The following is a 25,256-nucleotide window of genomic DNA, read 5'->3' as shown; positions in this document are numbered from 1 at the left end:
TCATCTCCTCATACATGCTGGTACGGCGGCTGGACTACGGGGAGCCCTTCTGCATCCTGGATGTCAGGCCACTGGATGCCTATCTTAGAAGCAGCCCACTTACAAACATCATACTGATGGCTGTCTCCTGGGGTGCCTGGATAGTCAACAGGAAAGGTGGGGTCATCTCCCTCCACCTCCTCCATCTCATCCATATTGAGGAGCTCAAAATTGGTGTCGCCATCTTCATCCTTAGCTCCCGGGTCCACCTCGAGGAGGTCCTGAAAGAGTGGTGACATGCCCGAAAGATCATTGTCCTTCATGTCCGCCCAGTTCATAGTAGCTTGCGGAGGATGGGCGACATCTGTGGTCTTAGGTGAGGGTCCGGGGAAACATGGGTCCTGACCATCTTACACAGCCACTCTGAGGCTTCTTTCCAGTAGCTTTTCCGGCAGTGATGCACAGTTATGGCATGACTGGGGGTCTGCCAGGGATGTCTGAACATGTTTAGTGCCCATGCAGGCTTTGCACATTGGGTAAGGGTCCTTGCCTGAGACGTGGGCCCGCATGACGCAGGACACAAATAGGATGCAGCCTCTTAGCTTTAGTGCACTGTCCTTTGGTGGACACCGAAGCCGCTGACATCATGCAGGAAGATTGGCTCAGTCGCTACTGCGGAGAGTTAGCCCGAGTTAGTTTAGCACAAGAGAGTCTGTTTGCCGCAACGCGTTAACAGCGTTCCACAAATTTGTCCGGTTAGCAAGGAAATGCTAGCTGGAACGACAAAGCCGCCTTAACACAAAATCTTTCGGGTGTAACGTTACACTTGGCTAACTGCACTGATGAATTAATACCGAGTACTTGAAAGGAAACAGCTCGTCACGACACGGCCGCTGCGCCGAGACCAGTGAACAAAACAATACAATAACACAATAATAAGCTGTCCGTAGCTGATGTAGATGACCGCATTCGCGACTTTACCCGGATGGCTCGTCTTAGAACAGTAAACAGCTATCCACTGTTAGCTTGGACCAGCTGAAGGAGCTTGGTATAGATCCCTCACGTAAAGAAAGTGAGAATGATTTGGAGGGACGGGTTCGCTGTGTTATATGGAGGGGCACGGCCCGCGCACAGACGGGCCTGTCTGTCATCCTGACAGATGTTGTGTCATTGCACCTTCCCAAGGCGATATCCCATAGTGAAACACTGAACAAAGTTAGAAAAGGGGCTTCTATCATCTTCTCGGAGCTCTTTGCTCTCTTTCCACTTTGTCATTGTTTTTCTGAGCCAGCTTTTTTTTTCTCCCACACCCACACGCGCGCCCACACAATCCACATCACCGGCAGTGCAAGCTAGATCACCAACAGGCACACTGCTCTCTTGTGCGCTGGCGCAATACAGTGTCCGTATTTTACTCATTGAAGCAAATGGGTTTTTTTTTGGGTTTTTTTTGTCATAAAGAAATACAATCACGTGTGCTTACGGACTATATCCCTGCAGACTGTATTGATCTATATTGATATATAATGTATATGTTGTGTTTTTTATCTTGATTTAATAAAAATAAATATATATATATATATATATTTCTTGTGTGGCCCGGTACCAATTGGTCCACGGACCGGTACCGGGCCGTGGCCCGGTGGTTGGGGACCACTGATCTACACGGGACGGTGTGGCGAGGTTGGGAGAGTGGCCGTGCCAGCAACCTGAGGGTTCCTGGTTCAATCCCACCTTCTACCAACCTCGTCACGTTTGTTGTGTCCTTGAGCAAGACATTATTAGTCTCAAGGTGACTAATAATATTTTCTCTTCGCTTCTGTGGGCCAAAGACAATGATATCAGTTTTGTGTGAGTTTAGCTGAAGAAAATTGTTTTTCATCCACACACTGATCTGTTGCATGCAGCAACAAAGTGAATCAACAAACAGACGTTCACCTGCCGTCAGTGACTTGTAGGTCTGAGTGGCATCTGCGTAGTTGTGGTAGGACACATTGAAGCTGTGTATTAGCCGACCTAGTGGCAGCATGTACAAGTTGAACTATAGAGGTCTCAGAATTGAGCCCTGAGGAACCCCACGGGTCATAGCCATTTGCTCAGACGCACAGTTACCAATTTCAACAAAGTATGTCCTGTGATCGAGATACGACTTGAACCAGTTAAGAGCAGAACCAGATATTCCCACCCAGTTTTCTAACCTCTGTATTAAGATAGTGTGGTCAACTGTGTCAAAGACAGCGCTCAGGTCCAGCAGAACCTAGACTGAGACTTTAGTGGGTAGCTCATCAAGGCAGCATGTTGATGGACTCAGACTGTGGATGATCTCTTCAACTGTTTTTCCAGTCACCAGAGTGAAATGTGCCAGCTCTCATTGACTAGCTGGCTGCAGAGTAGCTATTTGTTTCACAGGAATTATTGTATTTTTAATGCCTTGAACTTTATCATGAATGAATTTTGCAAACTCATCGCATTTAGATGTAGAAAATAGTTCTATTGGAAGTGAAATTGGAGGGTTTGTTAATATGTTTACCGCAGCAAAAAGGACACAAGAGTTGTTACTAAAGTTAATGATGATTTCAGAAAAATATTTTTCCTTTGTTCTACGCAAAGTCTGGTTGAACACATTTCACTTTTCTTTGTAAATCTCATAATGAGTTTGGAGCTTAGATTTGCGCCATTTCCAGTAGGCCCCGCGGCACTCCCTTTTTGTCTGTGCCCAGATCGTCTTTATCCCACTCAATAGCGCCTTTTGCATACTTTTAAACATTTTAGCCTTAACAGGAGAAATGATGTCCAAAACATCTACAACACTTGATGTATATGAGTTCAACGGATCATCAACGTTAGCATAAGGGGTGTTTTCAAACCTAATAATTTCCACAAACTGTGTCCATATGCTGTCATTTATGAGCACCTCCCTAACAACCGCAGACGCAACCGCTGGTTTGGGTCTAACAGACAAGTCAAAGAAAACACATTCTAGTTTGAAATAGCAAGACCCTTAGTAATGATCAAATCAAGAGTGTGGCCTCTGCTGTGGGTGGGCTCATTTACATGCTTAGTTAGACTAAACATTTCAAGGACAGCACTGAGTTATTTAGCATGCCTGTCATTGGCTACACCCAAATGCATATTTAAGTCCCCTGTGATATAAAAGAGTCAAAGTCAGTGCACACAACTGAAAGTAATTCCATACAATCATAAATTAGAATTTTGTGATAGTTTGTAAATAGTAATATAAAATAAGGATGATTGTTTTACCTCCATTACTCAAATGATGAAAAAACCCCAAATAATTTGTGGGTGCAGATATTTTCCCTGAACATCGCACCAACACCCACCCCTCTGGTATTGTCGTGTCTCAAAAAAATAGTTAACGTGAGGTGGGCTTGTTTCATACAGAACTGCATTTGCTCTGTTTATGTGAAACCATGTCTCAGTTAAAACATACAATTGAAATTGTAATAGGAAATACAATTATTAATTTAAAATGATTTATTACTTAAAGATCTGGGGCCGTACTTATCAAGCTTCTTAGAGTGCCATTTTACACTTAAGTCCTGAGAATTTGCGAAATTTAGTCCTACTCTCAAACTTAAGAATAAAAGCTTTTTATCAATGTTCTTAAGTCTAAGAATCACTCGTACTCTCCACGATATTTAAGAGACCTTCAGAGGTGTCTTAAGTGGTTAGGAGTTGCCAGCAGGGGATGGCACTGAGGCGAGAGAGACGTGCGCGAACGTTCAGGGAACGGAACAATATTTTTTTTTTTTTTTTTATGACGAGCAGCTGATCAAACGGTATTGTTTAGACAGAGCGGATATTATTTTTGTCACAGATTTAATACTTTTCGATTCCTTGTTGATTTCTGCATGTGTCTGCAGTGGGCTAGTATATATAGAGCCACCCACACCAGTTTCAAATTAGTTGCCTAATTAATGAATTGGAAAGAAAATGTTATGACAGTAGCGTATGTGTGCGGCCGTGAGGTGAGTGACGTCAGTGAGTGTGTGGGCGATAGAAGAGAGGGAGCGGTAGCGTGAGTGCCGGCGGGGACTAGTTTGTTTTGTATTATTTTGTAGTTTATTGTCAAAATATACACTCCCATTGTCCACTTAAATATTTCCAAGATATTTCTTTATTCTTAGACAACGGATTCCCTTCCGTGATTGGTCATTTCTATGGACACAGAAATGACGTCACCTAAAATTCCGTTTACGGCACATAGTAATGTCGTAATTCAGCTCTGAGTGTGACACTTAAGATTCAGTCCTACACTTCGCTGAAAGTGTGAGTAAGGCGCTTGATAACTAACTTTTAAGTGCAGCTTTCAGCGAAGAATTTATTTACTCTTAAGTCAACTCTTAGCAGACTTCTTAGGAGTAATTCTAAGAAGCTTGATAAGTACGGCCCCTGACCATTGCCTGTTTGAGATTAGCTAGATTTGCCCTGGGCATTGTATTCTTCTAAGGAATGTGGATTACATTTCTCTGATCAGGTAATCTAACTGTCTGTCTCTTGACTAATCTATGTTCTTTAGAAGAGAGCAATTCGTTCTTGGGCCTCTGGTTGTTGTATAACAACAATTTTGCCTTGATGTAAACAAGTTGTTTGGAATGTCAGAAGATTGTGACAAAGTTTGCCATTGTTACGTATTGTTATTGTAAAGGAAGTCTAAGTTACGTCAGCCAATATTTCTTTACATGGTTAAGGTGTAGGAAAGTCGTCTACCTTATGGAAATATTCAGGTTCAAAGCCATGGCAAGTTGTTCTCCCGACAAGAAAGGCCAATTTTTTGCCGTGAGAAGAGGCGACATCCCTGCAGCAAACGCCTGCTGCACGCGTAGTTCAGGTGGTTGGTGTTTACCTTCCGTGTTTAGATTACGATTAAGGTGCAGTGATAACATACCATTTACATTGTTACTGTGACTGATTAAGTACGTAAAATGACATAAAAGCTCAACAGAAATGAAAGATGGTCGGCAGGAGGTCGAAAGGAGACTTTCCAACGTCAAAACATGTCAAGACACTTTCTGAAACCAATCACACACTTTTATGGCTTCATAATGAAAGCATACATCCGGTTTAACTACATTTACAAAATGAAAATGTCTTACATTACGATTATGCTTTGTCACTAGTGGTGGGCACCGGATCCAGTACATATACATGCCATTTCTAATTTTAAAATGTAGCGTAAAGTTCTAAGTTATATTTGGGGTAGCCTCGATCAGGGCGGAGTTTCGAGGAGAAGGCTCTGGCATGAAAATAAGACAATTTCCCTTGTGGATCATTAAAGTTTGTCTAAGTCTAAGACCACCCACACAGTATGATAGTATAATGACACTACCCTTCCCAACAGAACTATTGTGGAACATTAGTAGTCTGCCATTCTTGCTAAATGCTTTTTATATTCATACCGTATGCGATTATTTCCCTACTCAGGCAAGACAACTGTTGTTAACACATGCCATTTCAAACATTGTCCTGTATTGCTCCAAGCCTCAATCTACTCCAAACCTTGTTGACACATGCTCTCCATCGGGGCTCGTTGATACCCCCCCGCAATTCACCGTCTGACCGCTGGGAAAAATAATTTGCGTTTTGTTTGTCGAAAAGCAAGATGGCAATTAAACACCAACTATTAGGTTTGTAAACACGGCTGCTTGCATAATCTTCATCTCGCATCAGTTATCCGCAGGGAGAAAAGCAGCAACGCTCTGCATTGTTAATCACTTGAGCCGCGGCGCTTCTCGTTGTGTACGGATCTGACATCTGCATACAAAACATTTTGTTTGTTTTGATTAAAGTCTTTACCAAAGTAGCTTTTTCCTGAGCTTTTGATTCAATACTGTCTAAATACTAGTGATATTCCTCCTAAAACAGCTACTGTATAAGCACTGTGGATGTGGTTTATAAGACAATTACACATCACAACTTTTAAAGGGAGCACAGTGACAAAAATCCACCAATTACTATGCTTCAAGATGAATAAGAAATGTAATTATTTTTGATGAGGCAGATTAAAATGTCTCACTTTCATCTCCTTCACTGACAAAGACTACCCTTCGATAATTTCTGGAAACAGATTGTCTCTAGCCATTATTTCCGAGAAGCACAAAAAGGCGCAGAGAAAGCATAAGGGAAAAAAATATTGACAACAATGAGGAAACATTAAAGAATGAAAAGAAAAACCACAAAAGTAAACACATATGGACTAGAGGAAAATGTTATGGTCACTTCCATTGGTAATTGGTTTATATATTGACTAAATGCAGGTGTGTTTACCAACACCTGTCCGTGTCACGCTGTTGTCCGCTTTACATTTTCCCTCCTTAATCCTGGCAACCACAGAGCTCCTAATCTATGGCCGCCCGGTCCACATCACCCTCTTTGCAAGGCGCTCCAGCAAATTTGCCGGGACCCGCTTCCTCAAAAGAGGAGCCAACTGCGAGGTACAGCAGTTGCTGGGGCAACGGAGGAAAAATAAACACTTGCAGGCTTGGTAGGGGGTTAATTTGACCTGTTGGCTCTTCCTTTAGTATGCATCAGTGTCCTTGTGTAGGAGGAGGGAGCTGCTTTTGTAACAAACAGGGATGTTATGGTGCTTTTGTTGAGCTCCCAACACACTATTTCAGTCATACGTTGTTGTTTAGTTTAACTTGGGCTTTTATTACCTTAAAAGAAGGACACTTCTCAGTATGACGCTTTTTTTCCAAGGTCTGTTTCAATTCTTATCTATACCTGCAGTAAGTGCAGCAGAACCTCTTAAGTGGCACAAAAACATGGAGGTCAAGCTAACCTTAAACATGACAATATGTGAGACGCCTGCATGTCGCACGAGACTAAGTGTTTATTTTTTTGTATTTGTGCTATGCCATCATCGATAGCTACATTGCTCCAGCAAATTCAGATTTAGAGATAACATAGTAACACACAAAGACTACTTCCATCACAATGTATTGTTTTTGTGTTTGTTTTTGTATTTATTTCTGACACCTCATTTTTGGGGTGATTCCGCCATAAAAGGTTACCACTTAGAGCAAAGGGAAAAACAATGATGATGATCATGACCAGGGAGCAGGAAATGATAGATATGTAACCTATAAAAATACCGTAACAACATTCACTACTTTCATCGCAATGTATTTTTTTAAAAACCCAACAATTCTGCTAAAATCTTTTTTGAATTGTTTTTTTTTTTTTTTTAAATGTACAATTATTTTTACACTTGTTTGGCTGTTAAGAGCTACTAAAACAGTTTGACCCAGGAACAGACAATTAGTATGGGAATTATTTGTTCCTTCTAACATGTGATTGTGTGTAGAAAAGCAATCTTTTTTACTGCTGCTTTTCCATCATGTCAAATCATGTCAAATCAGCTGATGGCATCCCAAAATTCCCATTTTTTTAGAACCTTCAGGGCTTCTCAATAATGGCGGCAATGATCCTATGAATATTATGTGACATGGTTGCAAACCACGGAAGAAAGTGGCCCAATAATAATATCTGGGGCTACCTCAGGCGGTCACTGACTTGTCTTTTTGTGTTTCTTTGTGTGAAGGGGGATGTGGCTAATGAAGTGGAGACGGAGCAGATCGTCCATGATGCCTCAGTTATGTCATTCACAGCAGGAAGTTACTCCTCATACGTCCAAGTGCGGGGTTCGGTCCCGCTTTACTGGTCCCAGGACATATCCACCATGATGCCCAAACCCCCAATACGATGTAAGATATACGTTTTATGTATTATTTTGCATTGCCTCTAAGCCCTAGGTGTAATAATTACTCCTTACTGATCATTATTATTTTTGTAAAGAGAGACTTGTGTGCATTGTACCTAAAGAACTGGTATATATCGAGTGAGCCATCCATTGAATTCCAAACAGCATTGTTAATAGTCACAGAAGAATATTATATATACATTTTATTTCAAAGCAATAGAATACCTTTGATCAGGGGTTGTTCTTCTCAACCACATGCTGATCGGGAGAACATTGTCATCTAGTAGCCACATTTTGCATAAAACCAAGGCAACAGGCAGCTGAAGAGGTCCTCTAGAATCATGAGACTGGGGACTGTTTTTGTTGTGTGCGGACGCCGGCGTGAAGGTTCTACGTACAATACATGTGTATGATATTAATCTGCCTGTCCCCTGTTTTCCCCTTTTCATGCAATGATAACAGCAAGCTTGTCACTAAATAATCTCTGTGTGTGTCAATTTACCTCATAAGGCCAGGTCTACTTTGAAAACTGTCCTTATCTGGCATTACTTGTTACAATATAACAGTGTGCACAGATGTAGTTTTTCCTTGTCTGTCCTTCAAATATCCACACTCAAGTCTTTTTATTTATGATTCCTTATTTTTTTATTCAAGGGCCATTCCACCAAATTCACCATTTGCTTCTTGAAACGCTTAAATTTCGATTTTCAACACTAAATATGGTAATACAGTACATACATATAATGTCATCTAAGGCAACATTATGTTTAATTGTACAAATGTCATATGGTGAAGGTGACTTATTTGAGTAACAGGACTGAAAGTAACAGTAGTGAGTTTTTTAGCATAGAACTTGCAAATACATGTCATATATTTACATGGCATTCATCCTAATTGCTAGCATGATGACACAAACCACATACTGTATATTGATTTACCAAAAAACCTGATTAATTTACACAACATGACTGTGCTGATATTTTAACCCCTATTATCACAGTTGAACATCATGGAATATACAGACAAAAAACGGGTAAACTTACTTTTGACCTTCCTATGGCCTACAAAGGCTCTGGGGACCACGTGACTTGTGGAATATTTCACATTTTTTACGACAATGGGACTGAGTGAAAAGCCAGGGACAAAAAGTGTAAATAAAATGTAAAAATGTTTTAAGTGAGTACATTTGAAGTATAGCTGAGGTAAGGAGCAACACAAATATGTAAAAAAAATGCTGTCAAACAATTTACTGTGGTTAATCTGATTTAGGGCAGCACGGTGGCAGAGGGGTTAGTGCGTCTGCCTCACAATACGAAGGTCCTGAGTAGTCGTGAGTTCAATCCCGGGCTCGGGATCTTTCTGTGTGGAGTTTGCATGTTCTCCCCGTGACTGCGTGGGTTCCCTCCGGGTACTCCGGCTTCCTCCCACCTCCAAAGACATGCACCTGGGGATAGGTTGATTGGCAACACTAATTTGGCCCTAGTGTGTGAATGTTGTCTGTCTATCTGTGTTGGCCCTGCGATGAGGTGGCGACTTGTCCGGGGTGTACCCCGCCTTCCGCCCGATTGTAGCTGAGATATGCTCCAGCGCCCCCCGCGACCCCGAAGGGAATAAGCGGTAGAAAATGGATGGATGGATGGATAATCTGATTTAAAAAATGCAAACTACCCTGCTTCCGCCATCCTAGTCACTGCCGTTGTGTCCTTGGGCAAGACACTTTACCCACCTGCTCCCAGTGCCACCCACACTGGTTTAAATGTAACTTAGATATTGGGTTTCACTATGTAAATGCGCTTTGAGTTTCTGGAGAAAAGCGCTATATAAATATAATTCACATCACAATTCACTACTTGTGTGCGTAATTACATTAACTTTAACATCTGGGATTATTTTAAAGCAATATTTTTCACAGTTCACACCAGAAAAGTGTGAACTGAGTGAAAGTCTCTACTCATCTTTGCATTGATGTATGCATTGATGTGATCACTGACCGGGTGTATAGCAACTCGCGTTGCCTTTTAGGTAACAAGGTAGAGCATTTCGGACAAAATAAATTGTTTGATTAATCCGTGTTTATACCGTACATCAGTGGTCCCCAACCTTTTTGTAGCTGCGGACCGGTCAACGCTTGATAATTTGTCCCGCGGCCCGTGAAAAAAGTAAAATAATAAACGTGAATCCACTGTGTACTCATATGGACCTTTATTAGCACATTGCGCCAACAACATCAGTATAACATCAACGTCTCTGGTAATTTCCTCTCTGCCCATTACATAAATAAAAAAATCACGTGGAAAAATATATAAATGACAAGAATTAGCAATTCCACACTACTTTCATTATGAATGTTATTTTTCAACAGCTGAAATAAAGTTGTCAGTTTGAACCGTCAGATAAACCTCCTGCATGTTTGTGTGCCCGAGTCGACTCACAAGCTCCTCCTCTCCCTCACCTCCCTCTGCCCAAACGCGGTCTGATTTTCGTTGCTATGGTAACGTTTACATGCCTTCAAAATAAGATGCAGATACAACATTAAAAACAAATATAAAGTGCATGAGATTTTTAACTCACCGTAACGCTTAATCAATGGGAGCCCTGAGCTTGTTTCTCTGCAACGAGACGGTCCCAACTGGGGGTAATGGGAGACAAAGACACCCGAAGTGTGTTGCGTATGTCCAGTCTGCTACGTTGTTTTGTTTTGGTGGCTGTCACTGCAGAAAATCCCGCTTCACACAGATAGGATGTTGGAAATGGCAACAGTGTTTTCAGTGCTGTGGTGGCGATCTCGGGGTATTCTGCCATGACTTTAATCCAGAAAACAGGCAGGGTTTTTGTCTGAAATACACTTTTAAGGCTGCCGTCATTTGCGATCTCCAGCATTTGATCTTCTTGCATAGACATGCTGGATTCATCTGCTTTGTTGACAAATGGGTCGCGGATCCATTCCTTGGCAGTTCGTGGGTCTTTTGAAGTTGGGAAATAGCGCTCAAACTCTTTTAAAAGCACAGACAGGTGATCGTGCAGCAGCTTGGTGAATGAAGGCGCAGGCTCAGTCTCACGCAAAAACCCCGCCAATGTTTGAAACATGTCCAGGTTTTTTGGGTTGGTGCACTAATTGTAAGTGTATCTTGTGTTATTTATGTTGATTTAATAAAAATAAAAAAAATATTTAAAAAAAATAAAAAATTAATAAAAAATTCTTCTGCGGCCTGGTACCAATCGAGCCCGGTGGTTGGGGACCACTGCCGTACATGATTATGCAATATTGTATTGTGATTAATTGCAAATGAATAAATGTGTTAAATTTGAGAGCCCTAAAAATACATATTTCTGAAAGAATACAATTATTATATTTAATTGTAAAGTCTAATTTAAGGAATTCGGGGACATGCAATAAATGTCTTTTTTTCCAGTGTTCTGGGTAGTTTAAATTAATCTTTTAAAACTTTTTTTATTTTTTTTAAAGGGGGCATATGACTTTTTTCGACATTTAAAACACTTCCTTGTGGTCTACATAACATGTAATGGTGGTTCTTTGGTCAAAATTTGGCATAGATTTTTTCACAGACCATCTTCAAGCCCTTTTTTTCTCTTCAGAATGCACCATTTTGTGGGCTGATTTATGTGCTGAAGTCCTCTTCCAGGCCAAGCCCCCTTCGACTACAACTCCACCCTGTCAGCCATGTTGTAGTTTTTTGCGCTTCCATATTGATTATACTGACAGATATAAATCAGAACTCTACACTACTTTTTATTAGAAATGACAACAGGAGGATTTTAGTGTGCATGTGCATGTACGAACCAGTATGTCCCACCACATACTGGCCATAGCTTGACTCTGGAGTGGATTAAATCTGTTAAATCGTTTTCTATGATAAAGAGTTGAATTATTTGGAGGCTGTCCAGTGTCTGTTGGGTTTCCAGAATGTGATATCACTCCCTTATTAATGGCTAATCATCACATTTTCCCGCACACTCCCAACATTAGCGTCACAAGTAGGGATGTATATCGTTAGGATTTTATCGATACGATACCCTTACTGATATTCTTTATTGAGAGCGGTATTTATCGGTACTTTTATCAATACAGTACTATACCGTATGTATTTGGTGTAATAAAGATGTTAAAAAATGCACCCACATTTTTATTAAAATTTTTATTGGCACAAGATGTTAACATTATGTAACATCTAACAGCAGGGAAGTATTTCATCAACACCCTCTTTAAGTCTTAAAGAGGTCAAATATGTTTGCAGTGCAAGGTGAAGTGCAGTAATGTCATCATCTTTTAAAGACCACACAGATCCATCACTCTGTTTCTTTTCATTACAATTACGGTACACTCAGCTGGAAATAATATTTATGTAGGCAGAGCGCAGACCTTTTACATGGCACTGTAAATTATATCATATTTTCTATCATATCAAATATATAATATAAATCAATACAATCATTTAACATAGGTGTGTGTGCTGTTCAGCAAGGTGTATTTTGATGTCATGTAAACGTGGCGACTAGAGACCTGTCAGCAAATGCTATCTTGCATTTGAGCAACTTTATGGATTAGTATTATTTTTAGAATGTTGCACTTTTTTTATTAATATTGAAAATTACTGAATCGCTTGACTTTGAGGGTCTTTTGACAAGGACATATTGTTGTGTGGTGTTGCTTCCATATTTGTCATTATTCCAAGCTAATTATCACATCCGAGGGCTGGGCGATATGGCAAAAAACCTAAATAAACGATCTCCATTAATATCACATTTTTAACCTACCAATTTCATAGCATCAAGTAAAATAAATGTGCATCAGTTATTGCTTTAACACTGGTGCTCCAGCTATTATATTAGAAGCTGTCAAGTTATCATCAACTTACCAATGAAGATGTTTATTTGGTGGTCGCGTCCTCAACTGGCTGTAGTAGTAGCAGGTGTTTTTTACACAGCTTTATGGCAACAATTAGTCATCATATTTGCGAAGGAAACATATCACCTGACATGTAGAAGTTATTTGGAAATTGTTCGGCTCTGTATTTTAGAGTTAGTTTGGTAGTTTGTCCCGTGTGTCCCGGAGGCAAGCACAGAAATGGCACCAGAAGGGTGCACCGTGGTGGGCTGTCGTGTGGCCCTGGCCGGCACGGCTCCATGGAGGTGAGGTTTTGTCAAGTGCACGGTAAAAAGTATGTCCCCTTTTCTTCTTAATGATAGCATCTCAGTCACATTATGCCAATTCTGCAACTTTCCGCATTTTAAAATCTGTTTTTAGCGAAAATTGATTCTATCCGTGATTTCGATGACGCACAAATCTATAATTCTGTTTACTTCCGTGTACCCAGATGTGGCGCGGTAAAAGGTTGACTCCGATCGGGTGTTCTGCCGTGTCTTTTTTTATGCTAGGCAGCGGCACCTGAATGAATGTTTCAGCTCGTACGTGTCACCATTACCACGGTCAGCTGGACAAAGATGTATCGTTAGTCCAGAAGTTTCACGGTCCGCTTGGACTGACCCAGTTAGGAACCGGTACCTAAAAATACTGGTACTCGGTATATATCCCTTATCAACAATATCCATCAAGCTGCCAATGTTGTACTTCAACCCCTGTTGTGGTGTTTTATCTCTCATTATATCTTCATTATAGTTCAAATACACATTCCAGAGATACTTATGCAGGTCATCAGTGAAAAAACACTGGTGTTTTGGGTCTTCATTTATCAGACACCTTCGCTTGGGAGACCCGGCCGGGGGTGATCAGACCCTAGCTTGTGTCCAAGTAGCGCACCACGGATCCTCCGTACGGATCCGCAGCCACCGTGGAGGCCTTTTCTGCAGCCTCAAGGATGTTTTTGGTGGCTTTTTTTGACTGCAGTCCTCTGATGCCAAGGATTTGAACACTCACTGTAGGGAGTGACCTGTGAAACCTCAGCAACCAACTTTGATTGGGATTTTCAGCCACTACTGTGGCACTGTATAGAGGCTTTGCAGTTTGTGTTATGCCGCCATATTGCCGGTCAACCGGTCAGCTCGTTCCTACGTGTTCGTACAGATTCAGTTTGATTTCTGCGCTACATTTTCACCGATTTCATCCGAATTATGGTTGATTTGCTATCCAATGAAGTTGTGCATTTGGATGAAGAGTCCAAGAAACGTTACCGAGAGAAGTTGAACCTTGTTGGCACAACGGATCCGTACCTTTTACCGAGAAGCATGCTAAAATCACCTGAGCATTTTGCAACAGCCGACCTGCCTGATCTCTCATATCCAGACATTTATAATTACCTCGTCGATTCACCATCTCCGTACACTGGAAAGGACCTTAAGGCATACAAGAGTCTGGATGCCTACAAGTATTTTACAGCAGGTTTTGTGCATGATGGGAAATGCACCCAGCATTTTCAACATTCATATTTGTATCATCCCATTTTGTATTATTTCACATTTTGTGAAACAAATCAGGGGTGAATAGTTTGTTTACATACCTGATATGAAGTGTTCATTGCATATCCTTGTGTAAATCGTAGGTTTCCATCATTCACGACAAATCGCCGCGATCCATTTATCGCGTTTTTTGATGTTTGCCGGGAATCTATAGAAGCTAAGATTTGGTTTATCGCCTCGTCTATTGCTACATCCAACAGCACAGCAGGTTTCCGGCATTTCCAAGCTCAAATAGCAGCAGATCTAACAAGAAAGCGTGTGTGAGTCATTGACCAGCACTGAACTGGTGACCGGCAAGATGGCCGCCAAGCTAATGGGCGTGGCTGATGACGTCAGCTGCAAAGCCTCTATATGGCCCTCTTGCGCTCATAGGCTTCGCCAATCCGGTCCTCCCAGGGTGCAGTCAGCTCTAGTAGCACCAGTTGCTTGGTTGAGTCTGATGTTAACACCATGTCTGGGTGGAGTAAAGTGGTAGCGATGTGGGCCGGGAACTTGAGTTGCCTTCCCAAGTTAACTTGGAGCTGCCAGTCATGAGCGGCGGAGAGGAGCCCCCGTGATGAGTTGGGCTGGTACTTTGCCTTCTGCCCTGCGCTGATGGAGGTAATCGACTGCTTTGGGGAAATCTAGAACTTGGTGTTGTGTATCGCTGTGCAGTTTGAATCCGCCCTTAGCCACTCCCCTTCTATTATCCTTCTGTTCTCTTGTGCCGTGTTCACTAGACAAAATAGATGGCTGATCAGACAGATAGATCAAACATCTTAATAATAACAATAATAGTATATTATATCTCCGGTCATTATACAAGCAGTGGAAAAGGACTTTTATTCTATGAATCTAGGTCAGTGACGTAACTTAGTGACAGTTTGAACAGACGTTGGACTGATATGGTGTGACCCTCGCCTTTCCTTCTTGTTGCATAAGGAGCCTATTTATAACATGTTTTGATGAAGCCATTGCAGTTAGAAAATGTCTCTCAGTTTTGAGACGCTCATCAGAAATGGAAATTGTTGCCCAGAGTATAATAAAAATAACTATTTTTGGTAATAGGGCCCCAGGTTTATTTTAAGGAGGTGTTTGGTGTGTCTGTTACCTGAAATAAAGTGAACATGCAAATAGAATAGAATAGAAAGTACTGTGTAATCTTTGTGAAACATATTTTACCTCTCTTGCAGTGGACCAAGCAGACCCATATGCACATGTAGCTGGCCTCCATTTTGACCAAATGCTGCAGCGATTTGGATCACCAATTATCATCTTTAACCTGGTCAAGGTATGCTATCAACAACTGTGCACACATACTGTACATACAGTGCTATGCAAATGTCTCAGGGCACCAAAAGTACAGTTGTCAGGGGTATTTAAAAATGACATGACTCAATGTAGCTGAGGTGTGGTGCATTCGCCGAGGAAGAACATTTTGCTAAAGCCTTGTATAAAAGTGCAGCTTTTTTGGCATCAATATTGTATTGATGTGACTGTCATTGTTCTCTATTACCAGGAAATGTACTAAATTCCGCTGTAACTCAGCTAAACACTACAAAGTTGTAAAGCGCATCGAGCTGTATTTGAAATTTCAAGTCAACCTGACTTATGGGGTTTTAAAACGGTGTCATCATTGTGGCATTGGTCAGAAAAATAAAAGCAAAGGCATCACAGCACGAGTGCATGTTTAGACAAACACTCACCAGGAGTTCAAGTGTTAGCTTACAGAACATATACAGTACATGAATCATGACTGTTTTATATATGGTTTCATATATGGCTACCTTTGGAAGAATCCAAAGGTAGCCACAGATTTGCAGAACACAATGTATTTAATTTACTATTAAATTAACTTAAAACCTTGTAAATGTAATTTTTGGCTTTGAAATTGTTAACATTTACAGTAGGTATTTGTTTAATTGTTTGTCAATTGCTTGAGTGCTTGAATGAATGAAAATGAATCACTCAGCAGTTAGTTTTTGAGTTGGAATTGTGTACTGTACTTAAAGCCACACAATACCGATCAGTACTGATCATTGATGTTGTCGTGGAAACATTGCATGGGGATTGCAAACTCTAGCATTGCAGTTAAAATCCCCAGACAGGTAGAGAGCACATCAAAAATCACCAACACATTTTTCTGTGCCCTGTACTCCTAAACTAGGCTTGGGTATTGTTTACATATTACAAACATTTGTATTCAATACCAGTGCCAAATCAGTTCTTTTGAAACAGAATTTAAACAGAATAATAATTTGAATAATTAGATAATATAAATGCATTGATATCAATAGACCTGTTAGAGCTAAAATAATAAACAAACATAGTCATAATTACCGAAGCAAAACCAGCAGCAATATAAGACATAGGCAATGTGCAAAAAAACAGTACTGTACTTTAAGTGCATACATTTCACACAATTAGAGCATAAAACAAGAATTGATGCATAATTCTGGCAATACAATTGTGTTTGCTACTTAATCCTACGCACATAAGTCGCATATTAATTGAGAAAAATTACAACATTTTGAGCATTTTAGTCTTAGTTAGTAGCTCACCTTTGTCAGTGTAGATGAAAAAAAACATTCAAACGTAACACCGTTGGGACAGTTGACTCAGCAATAGCTTTTCTAATTGTTGCCTCATTTCGGTGCCACTAAATTAGCACTGAAATGAGGGACCATTATTTACTCAGTAGTGATGAGTCAAACGATACTGAAGCATATTTGTATTATGAAACACAAGGAGTGATAGTGTGTCCCTCGATGTGCGTGTCACGTTAAGAAATAAAGCCTGCTCAGTGGCCTTGTGGTTAGAGTATCTGCCCTGAGATCGGTAGGTCGTGAGTTCCAAACCCCGGCCGAGTCATACCAAAGACTATAAAAATGGGACCCATTACCTGCATCAAGGGTTGGAACTGGGGGTTAAATCACCAAAATGATTCCCGAGCGCGGCCACCGCTGCTGCTCACTGCTCCCCTCACTTCCCAGGGGGTGGACCAAGGGGATAGGTCAAATTCAGAGAGTAATTTCACCACACCTAGTGTGTGTGTAACTATCAGTGGTACTTTAACTTTAAACACTTGACCGATACAGCCGCTGTGTCGTTTGACTGTGAAGCACCAAACTATGTTTATCTGGAAGTGCTTCTTTCGGCTCTTGAGTAACCGCTTGTACTGAAAGAATTCGGAGGAGTGGCATCCTGTGTTTGACATCTGCATTTGTCGCCATCATTGCTGTAGTGGGAATTAAGAAAAGGGAAATATTGAGAAGTGTGGCATAATTTTTGATCACATAGCCCCCTATAAGGTACATTTTATTTTCAATGTTTGCTATTTGGCTCATTGACCAGAGTTGCAAGTTTCATGTTCCTTTCTGCACAGCTATTTGTTTGAGATTTTTTTTTTTTTTGCTAACTATTGATCTTATGTGCATGTCAAATCTAGTGACTTTTTCAATTCAGCAGATGGCACAATTATGAAACAGCAATACAGTGTCACAGCAGTGTCAATACAGCCAGTGTGTGTGAGTGTCACTGAGGCTTCAATTATCAATCATTACTGCTTAGTATTTTGGTGTGGTTACAACCTTTATGCCGGGTTTCGGTACCCATGCCTATTCAAAACTGCTCAAAAAAGGTGAAAATCCATGCACAAACGTTTCACTCCCATGCAGCAGTCATTAATTTGTATTGCACTGCATTTTCTTTTACGCCCGCACACAACAGAACAATGGGGTGCATACTCACTCTGCACTCTGTGGCATGGGTTTCATGCTCACGTTGTCTCGAGCAAGGGAAACCGTGAGCACGGGGACCAATCGGAGACCTCTGAGATCCACGCAAGCTGCAGCCATGTGATTTTTGCAACTGTGGGGATTAAGGGAGGGGAACACCCCCACCAATCTTACTCAACACCCTCTCCTTATGCCAGGGAGACAGACAGACAGAAGAAATAATGGGTAATTAGCCATAAAATCATGACAGTCTATATCACAGTGGTGGACGCTTTCCCTGCATGGCTGCGGAAACTCTGACATTGTCAGGGCTTTCAGTGCGAGGGAGGAAGTGCACACGTGGCCCAGCATGTGCATTACTTTTCCTTCCACCTTATTTAATTGGCTATGGATTGCATATTCTTTTGGACTCTTGTAGATAACTTTATTTCAGATGAAGCACCACTGCTTTGCACATGTTAACATGAGATGTAAAAGCATTCAAGGTATTAAAGAGCAAAAATCATCGCTATTTTGTACCAGTACTTTTATGGGCAAATAGTTTTTCTCCATTGTTATCCTTGATTATTACCTTGGCAATGCAGTCTTAGACATCACCACAGTCCATGTGTGCTTTGACAAGTGCATGTGCACATTTATTTTCTCATCTGCTCATTAAAAGATGTGATTTAAAAAATTTTTGTAGATGTGGGAGTATGTGTGTGTGTTTGTTCGAAATACATGTGCTAGACAGCATGACACGCTCCGCTGAAAGGTTGACAAAATGCGACAGTAATTTGACTGGTAGCCATTACTGGGTACATGTGAGTGGAGATGTGATCTGCTAAATGTTGCATCCAAGCCTATTATCATCTTAGTAGAACAGTACATGTAAAGATAACTTAATGTGCTGTGTCATTTTGTGTGTGTGTGTGTGTGTGTGTGTGTGTGTGTGTGTGTGTGTGTGTGTGTGTGTGTGTGTGTGTGTGTGTGTGTGTGTGTGTGTGTGTGTGTGTGTGTGTGTGTGTGTGTGTGTGCGTGCGTGCGTGCGTGCGTGCGTGCGTGCGTGCGTGCGTGCGTGCGTGCGTGCGTGCGTGCGTGCGTGCGTGCGTGCGTGCGTGCGTGCGTGCGTGCGTGCGTGCGTGCGTGCGTGCGTGCGTGCGTGCGTGCGTGCGTGCGTGCGTGCGTGCGTGCGTGCGTGCGTGCGTGCGTGCGTGCGTGCGTGCGTGCGTGCGTGCGTGCGTGCGTGCGTGCGTGCGTGCGTGCGTGCGTGCGTGCGTGCGTGCGTGCGTGCGTGCGTGCGTGCGTGCGCGCGTGTGTTTTCGATTGTGAATAATAATAATAATAACTTAAATTGACATTTGTGTGTTACGTAGCCCAGTTCAAGGAGTACATTCTGACAAACTCCCATTGTTTTGCAATTAAAACTGCTCATAGCAAGAAAGTCCATGTTAAGTTTGGGCTCGTCAAATGAGACAAATTAAATTAAATGAATAAATAATTATTTAAATAATTACTTAAATGTGTCTAAATATATTAGATTAAATACATAAGTGTTATTAACTATTTTTTTCATGATTTAATTAATGACACACTCAAGTAATTACTTAAATATACTTTTTTTGTTAAATTGTCTCATTTGGTATTTGTCAGGTTTGTATAAATGTATTTTATTTGTCAAACTCAGTCAACAAAGTTGGCTAGGTTTTTGCTTTTTTTATTACATATTTCAATGGTTATCTAACTCGCCGAGTTCAGTCCCTGCTTTCATTCCGCCTGGGACTCGAACCTGGGTCGTCTGATATGAAAGACAAGCATGCTTGCTAGCAAGCTATCAAACCGGTAACCAGTACTGCTCTTAAGGTTGTCAGGGAGTGACGGCTACCAACGTACTCATGGCCCATTCACACTGGCTGGCCTCCGGTACAGTTATACATTCTAAAATATTATTGATAGCAAATGACATGTTGTTTATCACTTTGTAGTTCAGGACCTTCATCACATACGTTGTTGGTTCTGTTAATGTAATTTAGATCATATCCTTCTCGATCAAAATATACTTTTTTTTTTTTTTTTTAGCATCCATCCATGATTCTGATATAGCGATCACTTTGAAGGGTTTATTGGATTGTTTAAAAAAATGCCTCCATGTTGTTGTCGTTTGCATACACATTTCTGCTGTTGAAATGAATAATTGACATTTTGTTATCAGGTTTAATGTTGCTATTTAATTGTATATCTGTATAATAAATAAACAATTATTCCTGATGTGAGAGAAAAAAATTGTACCTGGATCTATATCATTCTTTAATTCCGGACTTTTAAGGTCTATGAGGCAAAAGGTTTTCAGCTCCTTATTTTCCGCTCCTTATTTTCCTCTTCAGCAATATTTTGTGTTGCTTTATGAATTTCCAGTAGTGTCCAATGATCACTCCATATTCTCTACTGCTCGCTAGCGTTACCATATCTGAGTTATTGTGTAGAAATATTGGAAAATAAATACAAAAGTATGCTTGATTCACATGCTGTGTTACAAAAAAAGTCAGTTAGAATAATACGTAACGTTGGCTATTGAGAACATTCAAACCCTTTATTTTTTGCTTAAAAATATTTAAATTCAGTGATTTGGTGCCTTTGCAAAGAGCAAAAAGGATGTACAAAGCAAACTATAACCTGCTTTCCAAGAATGTACAACAGTTCTTCTCAACGAAAGAGGAGAAATACAACCTCAAAGAAAAATTGTACAGCACTTAAGATCTTCAGCATTTTGGTATGTAGAATTAAATTGTTGAATGGCTTAAGCAAAGATATAAAAAAATGTACACATTTGATCCACTATAGGAAACTGTTAAAATTTGAAGCATGTACAAAGTACAAAAAAGAAAATAAACAACTTGAACCTTATTATTAAAAAAGGAGAAAATCATTTTCATCTCATAATGTGAACCATAAATTACTCAACTATTTATTTAATACTTTATGTATTATTCATGTATTTAATATTTATTTACTTATTAATTTGTCTATTTATTCATTAACTGATTTATTTAGTTATTTATGGTTGAGTTACAGAATGAGTAGTAGTAAATGTGTTAGTATTTGCTATGATGCGAAAAGGGGTGGAAATAAATAAGCTCTGCTTCTTCCTACTCCTTTTCAGACATGCTGTATAGAGAAACTGTAATTATATGATTTATCATATTGTAATTGTAAATCCAGGTCTACTTGTTCAGTAATCCCTTGGAAAGTTGTAGCATTGATGTAAAATGGAGATGTTTGGTCCCTGTTAGACTCCATTATTGTTGTTGTTGTTGTCAAAGCGCTATGAATTTTAATATTTGACCAGATCTTTGATGTCTGTGACAACAAGTACTTTTGCTTCTGGACCTCCATTCAGCTTGATGTAGATTCTGTAGTTGGAGCTAAAAGTTCCCTGAATTTTCCCCTGCTTCCACAAGTCACAAGCTTTTTTGGCGATGTCAGCATTGCGTTTAGTGAGGTGCTCATTAATGTACACATTTCTACCCTTTAGCTTCTTTTCCTGTTTCAGCTGTGCAATTTTGGATTTCCTGTTAGTGAGCTTCAGAATGATGCCTGGTGTGGTGTTGTAGCTTGATCCATTCAGTAGAATGCACGCGTCAAAGGTGTTAATATCGACATCCTTTGATCGCAGAATGTGGACTACTTTTTGCTCTGTTGAGGCAACATCCATTTAATTTGGTTCTCCTACATTGTCAACTGCTCTGGCATAGGATCTGGAATGATACACAGCCCAGCAACAATGATATCATTAATTTGTGTATACTGACTGGTCTATCTCCTTTGATATTCTCCAGATCGGTGTTGTGTTGTTGCGTGTCCTTCAACTGTTCGTACAATACTGCAATTTCCTTCTGCCTAAACTTCATCTCCTGTCTTACTGCTGTGCTGTCCTTTCTGAGAATCTTAACTTCATCTTGAACTTCTCTAGTTCATCAAACAAATATTTTCTCTCGCTGTCGTTCTGATTTTCGACATTCTATATCTGATTGTAGACCTTTAATATCTAATTTCAGATTATTTTAAGTTTTATATGGTTTCCATCATCATTCTAATATTTTGCACCAACATTTTTACATCATGCATCAAATAATTTGTTTCGCGAAATCCAATCAGTAAGCCCGAACGTGCCGAGCTGGGAGTTTTGTTCTCATTGTTGCTGAGCAGCCAACTGAACCCTGTTGACGTTGTTAGCTTTGACAACTTGCGGCACTTCTAACTTCTTTATTTCAACAAATATTGTACTTTAAGTTGGTCAGAGCTGTGTCAGCCTGTCTTAGAGATCACTTTGTGTGATTAGAAACACTTAAAACTGGTCTAAACTCCCATGACCTGAGCTCTGTATTGCTTTGAGTGTGTAGGCAACCGCTTTGAACTAGCGTTTTAGCTAGTTATCCCCCCGCCAGTGGCACCGTCAATCTGCTATTATAGCAAATCTATGCCTATCGCCGGGCAGAGTTTAAATTGAAGATGTTGGCAACCTGTCCTGTAGCTGTGATAACATTCAGTGGTCGAGAAAACCACAAAATTACTCAACACTCCGGTGACAAGAGTTGGTGTTTTTTTCATGGTCCTCCCGGTGACAAGAAGTGCCGTCTGAATTTTGACAGCTAAAATAAATTCATGAAACGCTTACACACAGCTTCATTAATTGATTTTATCTGTCAAACTCACCCTTTAAAGTCAGTGGGTGGCGCTAACACAAAACTAGTCCAATCATTGATTTGGTCTGAACTTGGGAAGTCTTTTGGCAGTATGATATACTCATACTTTTTCGAGATTTGTTGGTAGACATTTTAGACCTTGTGTAGTAACTGTAAGTGGCACCTGCTGACCAAGAGCATGTGGCACTTAAAGTAGAGAAATTAATTTAAGTTGTTTGGAGTTATTTCCACAGATACCGACCAAGATATCGATAGGTAATCCTGTGCTTCTCATGTCGACAAGAGAAAGTGCTAGGTAACCAATCAGGTGTTAGGATACGTCCACTGACTTTGATCGATGTGTTTGACACTTAAATTAAATTCATGAAATGCTGACTAGGCCAAATGGGACAAAATTAGTTTGATAAATACATCTTAAAATAATTACTAAATGTGTCATTAATTCAAAAAAACATCAAACAAACAACAACAAAGTAATGACACATTTAAGAAAGTGCTTACAGATCTGTTTATTTATTTAATTTTGTCCTATTTGGCCTTCCATAGACCCCAGCCAGGATGCAGGACGTGGCAGCATTCAAAGTCCAGACAAAGCTCACTGGCGAGAAAAACGGTGCTACAGGAGACGTGGACTAAAGGCTATAATTAATAGAGGTCGAAAGCCACGAGGCAGCCAGGGAGCAGCAGGTAGAAACAGGTAGACCGAGAACTAAATTTCAAAACAGCTCAGTGAAGTTGAGGGCATCATTTGTATCTCAAAGCAAAGCATCCACAAACAAAAAGTTTTCAAGTGTTATGTGACTAATGGAGGAGGTTCTAGTAATGACACGGGCAGCTAAGTTTTGAACCAGTTGTAGTTTATGGATGGACTTGTCAGGTAAACCAAAGAGTAGAGAATTACAGTAGTCCAAACGGGATGTGACCAGGGTGTGAACCAGAATTTCAGCACTGCTGAGGGAGAACTCCTGGAATTACTTCTTAAAAAACTTAAATAAATGAAACATTTATATTGAAGGCAATAGAGATGGGATTTATGGCTCTTTGAAGGGAGCCAAATCTTGAGAAGGAGTTCCTTTCAAAAAGACAGTTCAAAAGACTTATTTATATAGCGCTTTTCTCTATTGACTCAAAGCACTTTACATAGTGAAACCCATTCCTTTTTAAAGAAAAGATGATTAGAAAATAAATAATGATAATTATAAATGATAAATGGGTTGTACTTGTATAGCGCTTTTCTACCTTCAAGGTACTCAAAGCGCTTTGACAGTATTTCCACATTTACCCATTCACACACACATTCACACACTGATGGCGGGAGCTGCCATGCAAGGCGCTAACCAGCAGCCATCAGAGGCAAAGGGTGAAGTGTCTTGCCCAAGGACACAACGGACGTGACTAGGAAGGTAGAAGGTGGGAATTGAACCCCAGTAACCAGCAACACTCCGATTGCTGGCACAGCCACTCTATCAACTTCGCCACGCCGTCCCCGTCACAAAATGATTAGAAAAATTTAAATTATGGTTGCGGTTTCATTTTAAATATTCCATAAGGCGATGCTATATCCACATGCTTTGTTTGACAGTGACGTCACTATTTTTGAATGTTCCCTTTGTAACCCAAGACAATTGTAACAATACAGAAAACAATGATATGAAAAAAATAAAATAAAATGTATACATGCCTAAAAAAGTAGAAATAAAACTAGACTAAATATCAGGACATGATAAAAATGTGAAGACAAAATTGTATTACCCTAACTGGTGGGTTTAGCTTGAAGTACGTTACACTTTACATATTCACATCAGAACCATGAATCAGAAAAGTGCATCACTTAATGTAAGCTCCTGCTCCTTTTGTCCAGTATATTGCTGACAGAAAAGGCAGGATGGCCGTCGACCAGCCGTGGAGGAGGTGTCCGCACTGAAACTTAATACCGTAATGGCACCACTGCCGATGTAAACACGAGTAACCAGACAGAAAAACTAAGTAGCTATCGGTTCCTCATTTCAGTGCTTGGCATTACAGGAAGTGGTCAAAGTCTTGAACAGACTTTTTTGATTTAAAAAAAATAATTTAACAGTTAAGCACAACACTGGCTGGAATTTGAGTGCAAGTTACAACGAACATGATATTGTAAACATGGTGAAGCAGCTTCTAAGATATAAATCCTCACCTCCATTGCTGAAAATAACTATGTTTCTTTCAACTGAATGGAAACCAAATAAATGATTGAAGTGAAATGACGCATGCATTAAATACATACCTTACGGAATCTGTAAATACTCTAGCAACTACAAATTTCAATTTTTACTGATCATGTAAATCCTTTTGATATAATGAATCAAGGTCTTGACATAACATAAGTATTTAAGTCTACAGTTGATGAGATATGTGACACTCATTAATCCAATCACAAGTATTATAAATAAATCATTGCAGGAAGGTATTTTCCCAAACCCATGGAAGATTGGTGTTGTTACGCCGCTCTTTAAACATGAGAACTTCACCAAAATTAGCAACTACCGGCCAAAAAACATCTTGCTTATAATTTCAAAATTAGCAGAAAAATGGGTTCCGACCAAACTCATTGACCACCTGAACATTTTTTTGGACCACCTGATCATTAGTCCACATACTTTATTTAGCCCAGTGCAATTTTGATTTCAAAAATGTCATTCTACAGAGACAGCTCTGTTACTTCTTGGAATATTTTGAATCAAT

At 40.2% G+C, this 25,256-nt stretch overlaps 1 protein-coding gene across 3 annotated transcripts in view; it reads left to right on the top strand.

Annotated features, from left to right (window-relative positions):
• fig4a (FIG4 phosphoinositide 5-phosphatase a) overlaps window positions 1-25,256 on the top strand; it is a 118,548-nt gene that overhangs the window by 22,858 nt on the left and 70,434 nt on the right. For all 3 annotated transcript variants that reach the window (XM_062044642.1, XM_062044641.1, XM_062044643.1), the window contains 3 exons: window positions 6,334-6,434; window positions 7,544-7,706; window positions 15,310-15,407. In XM_062044642.1, the coding sequence (XP_061900626.1) occupies window positions 6,334-6,434; window positions 7,544-7,706; window positions 15,310-15,407 (362 nt within the window). The remainder of the gene's footprint in view (window positions 1-6,333; window positions 6,435-7,543; window positions 7,707-15,309; window positions 15,408-25,256) is intronic.

The sequence above is a fragment of the Entelurus aequoreus genome, linkage group LG04 (genome assembly GCF_033978785.1).
Source record: "Entelurus aequoreus isolate RoL-2023_Sb linkage group LG04, RoL_Eaeq_v1.1, whole genome shotgun sequence".
Classification (NCBI taxonomy): domain Eukaryota; kingdom Metazoa; phylum Chordata; class Actinopteri; order Syngnathiformes; family Syngnathidae; genus Entelurus; species Entelurus aequoreus.
This window is presented reverse-complemented; position numbering and strand designations above follow the sequence as displayed.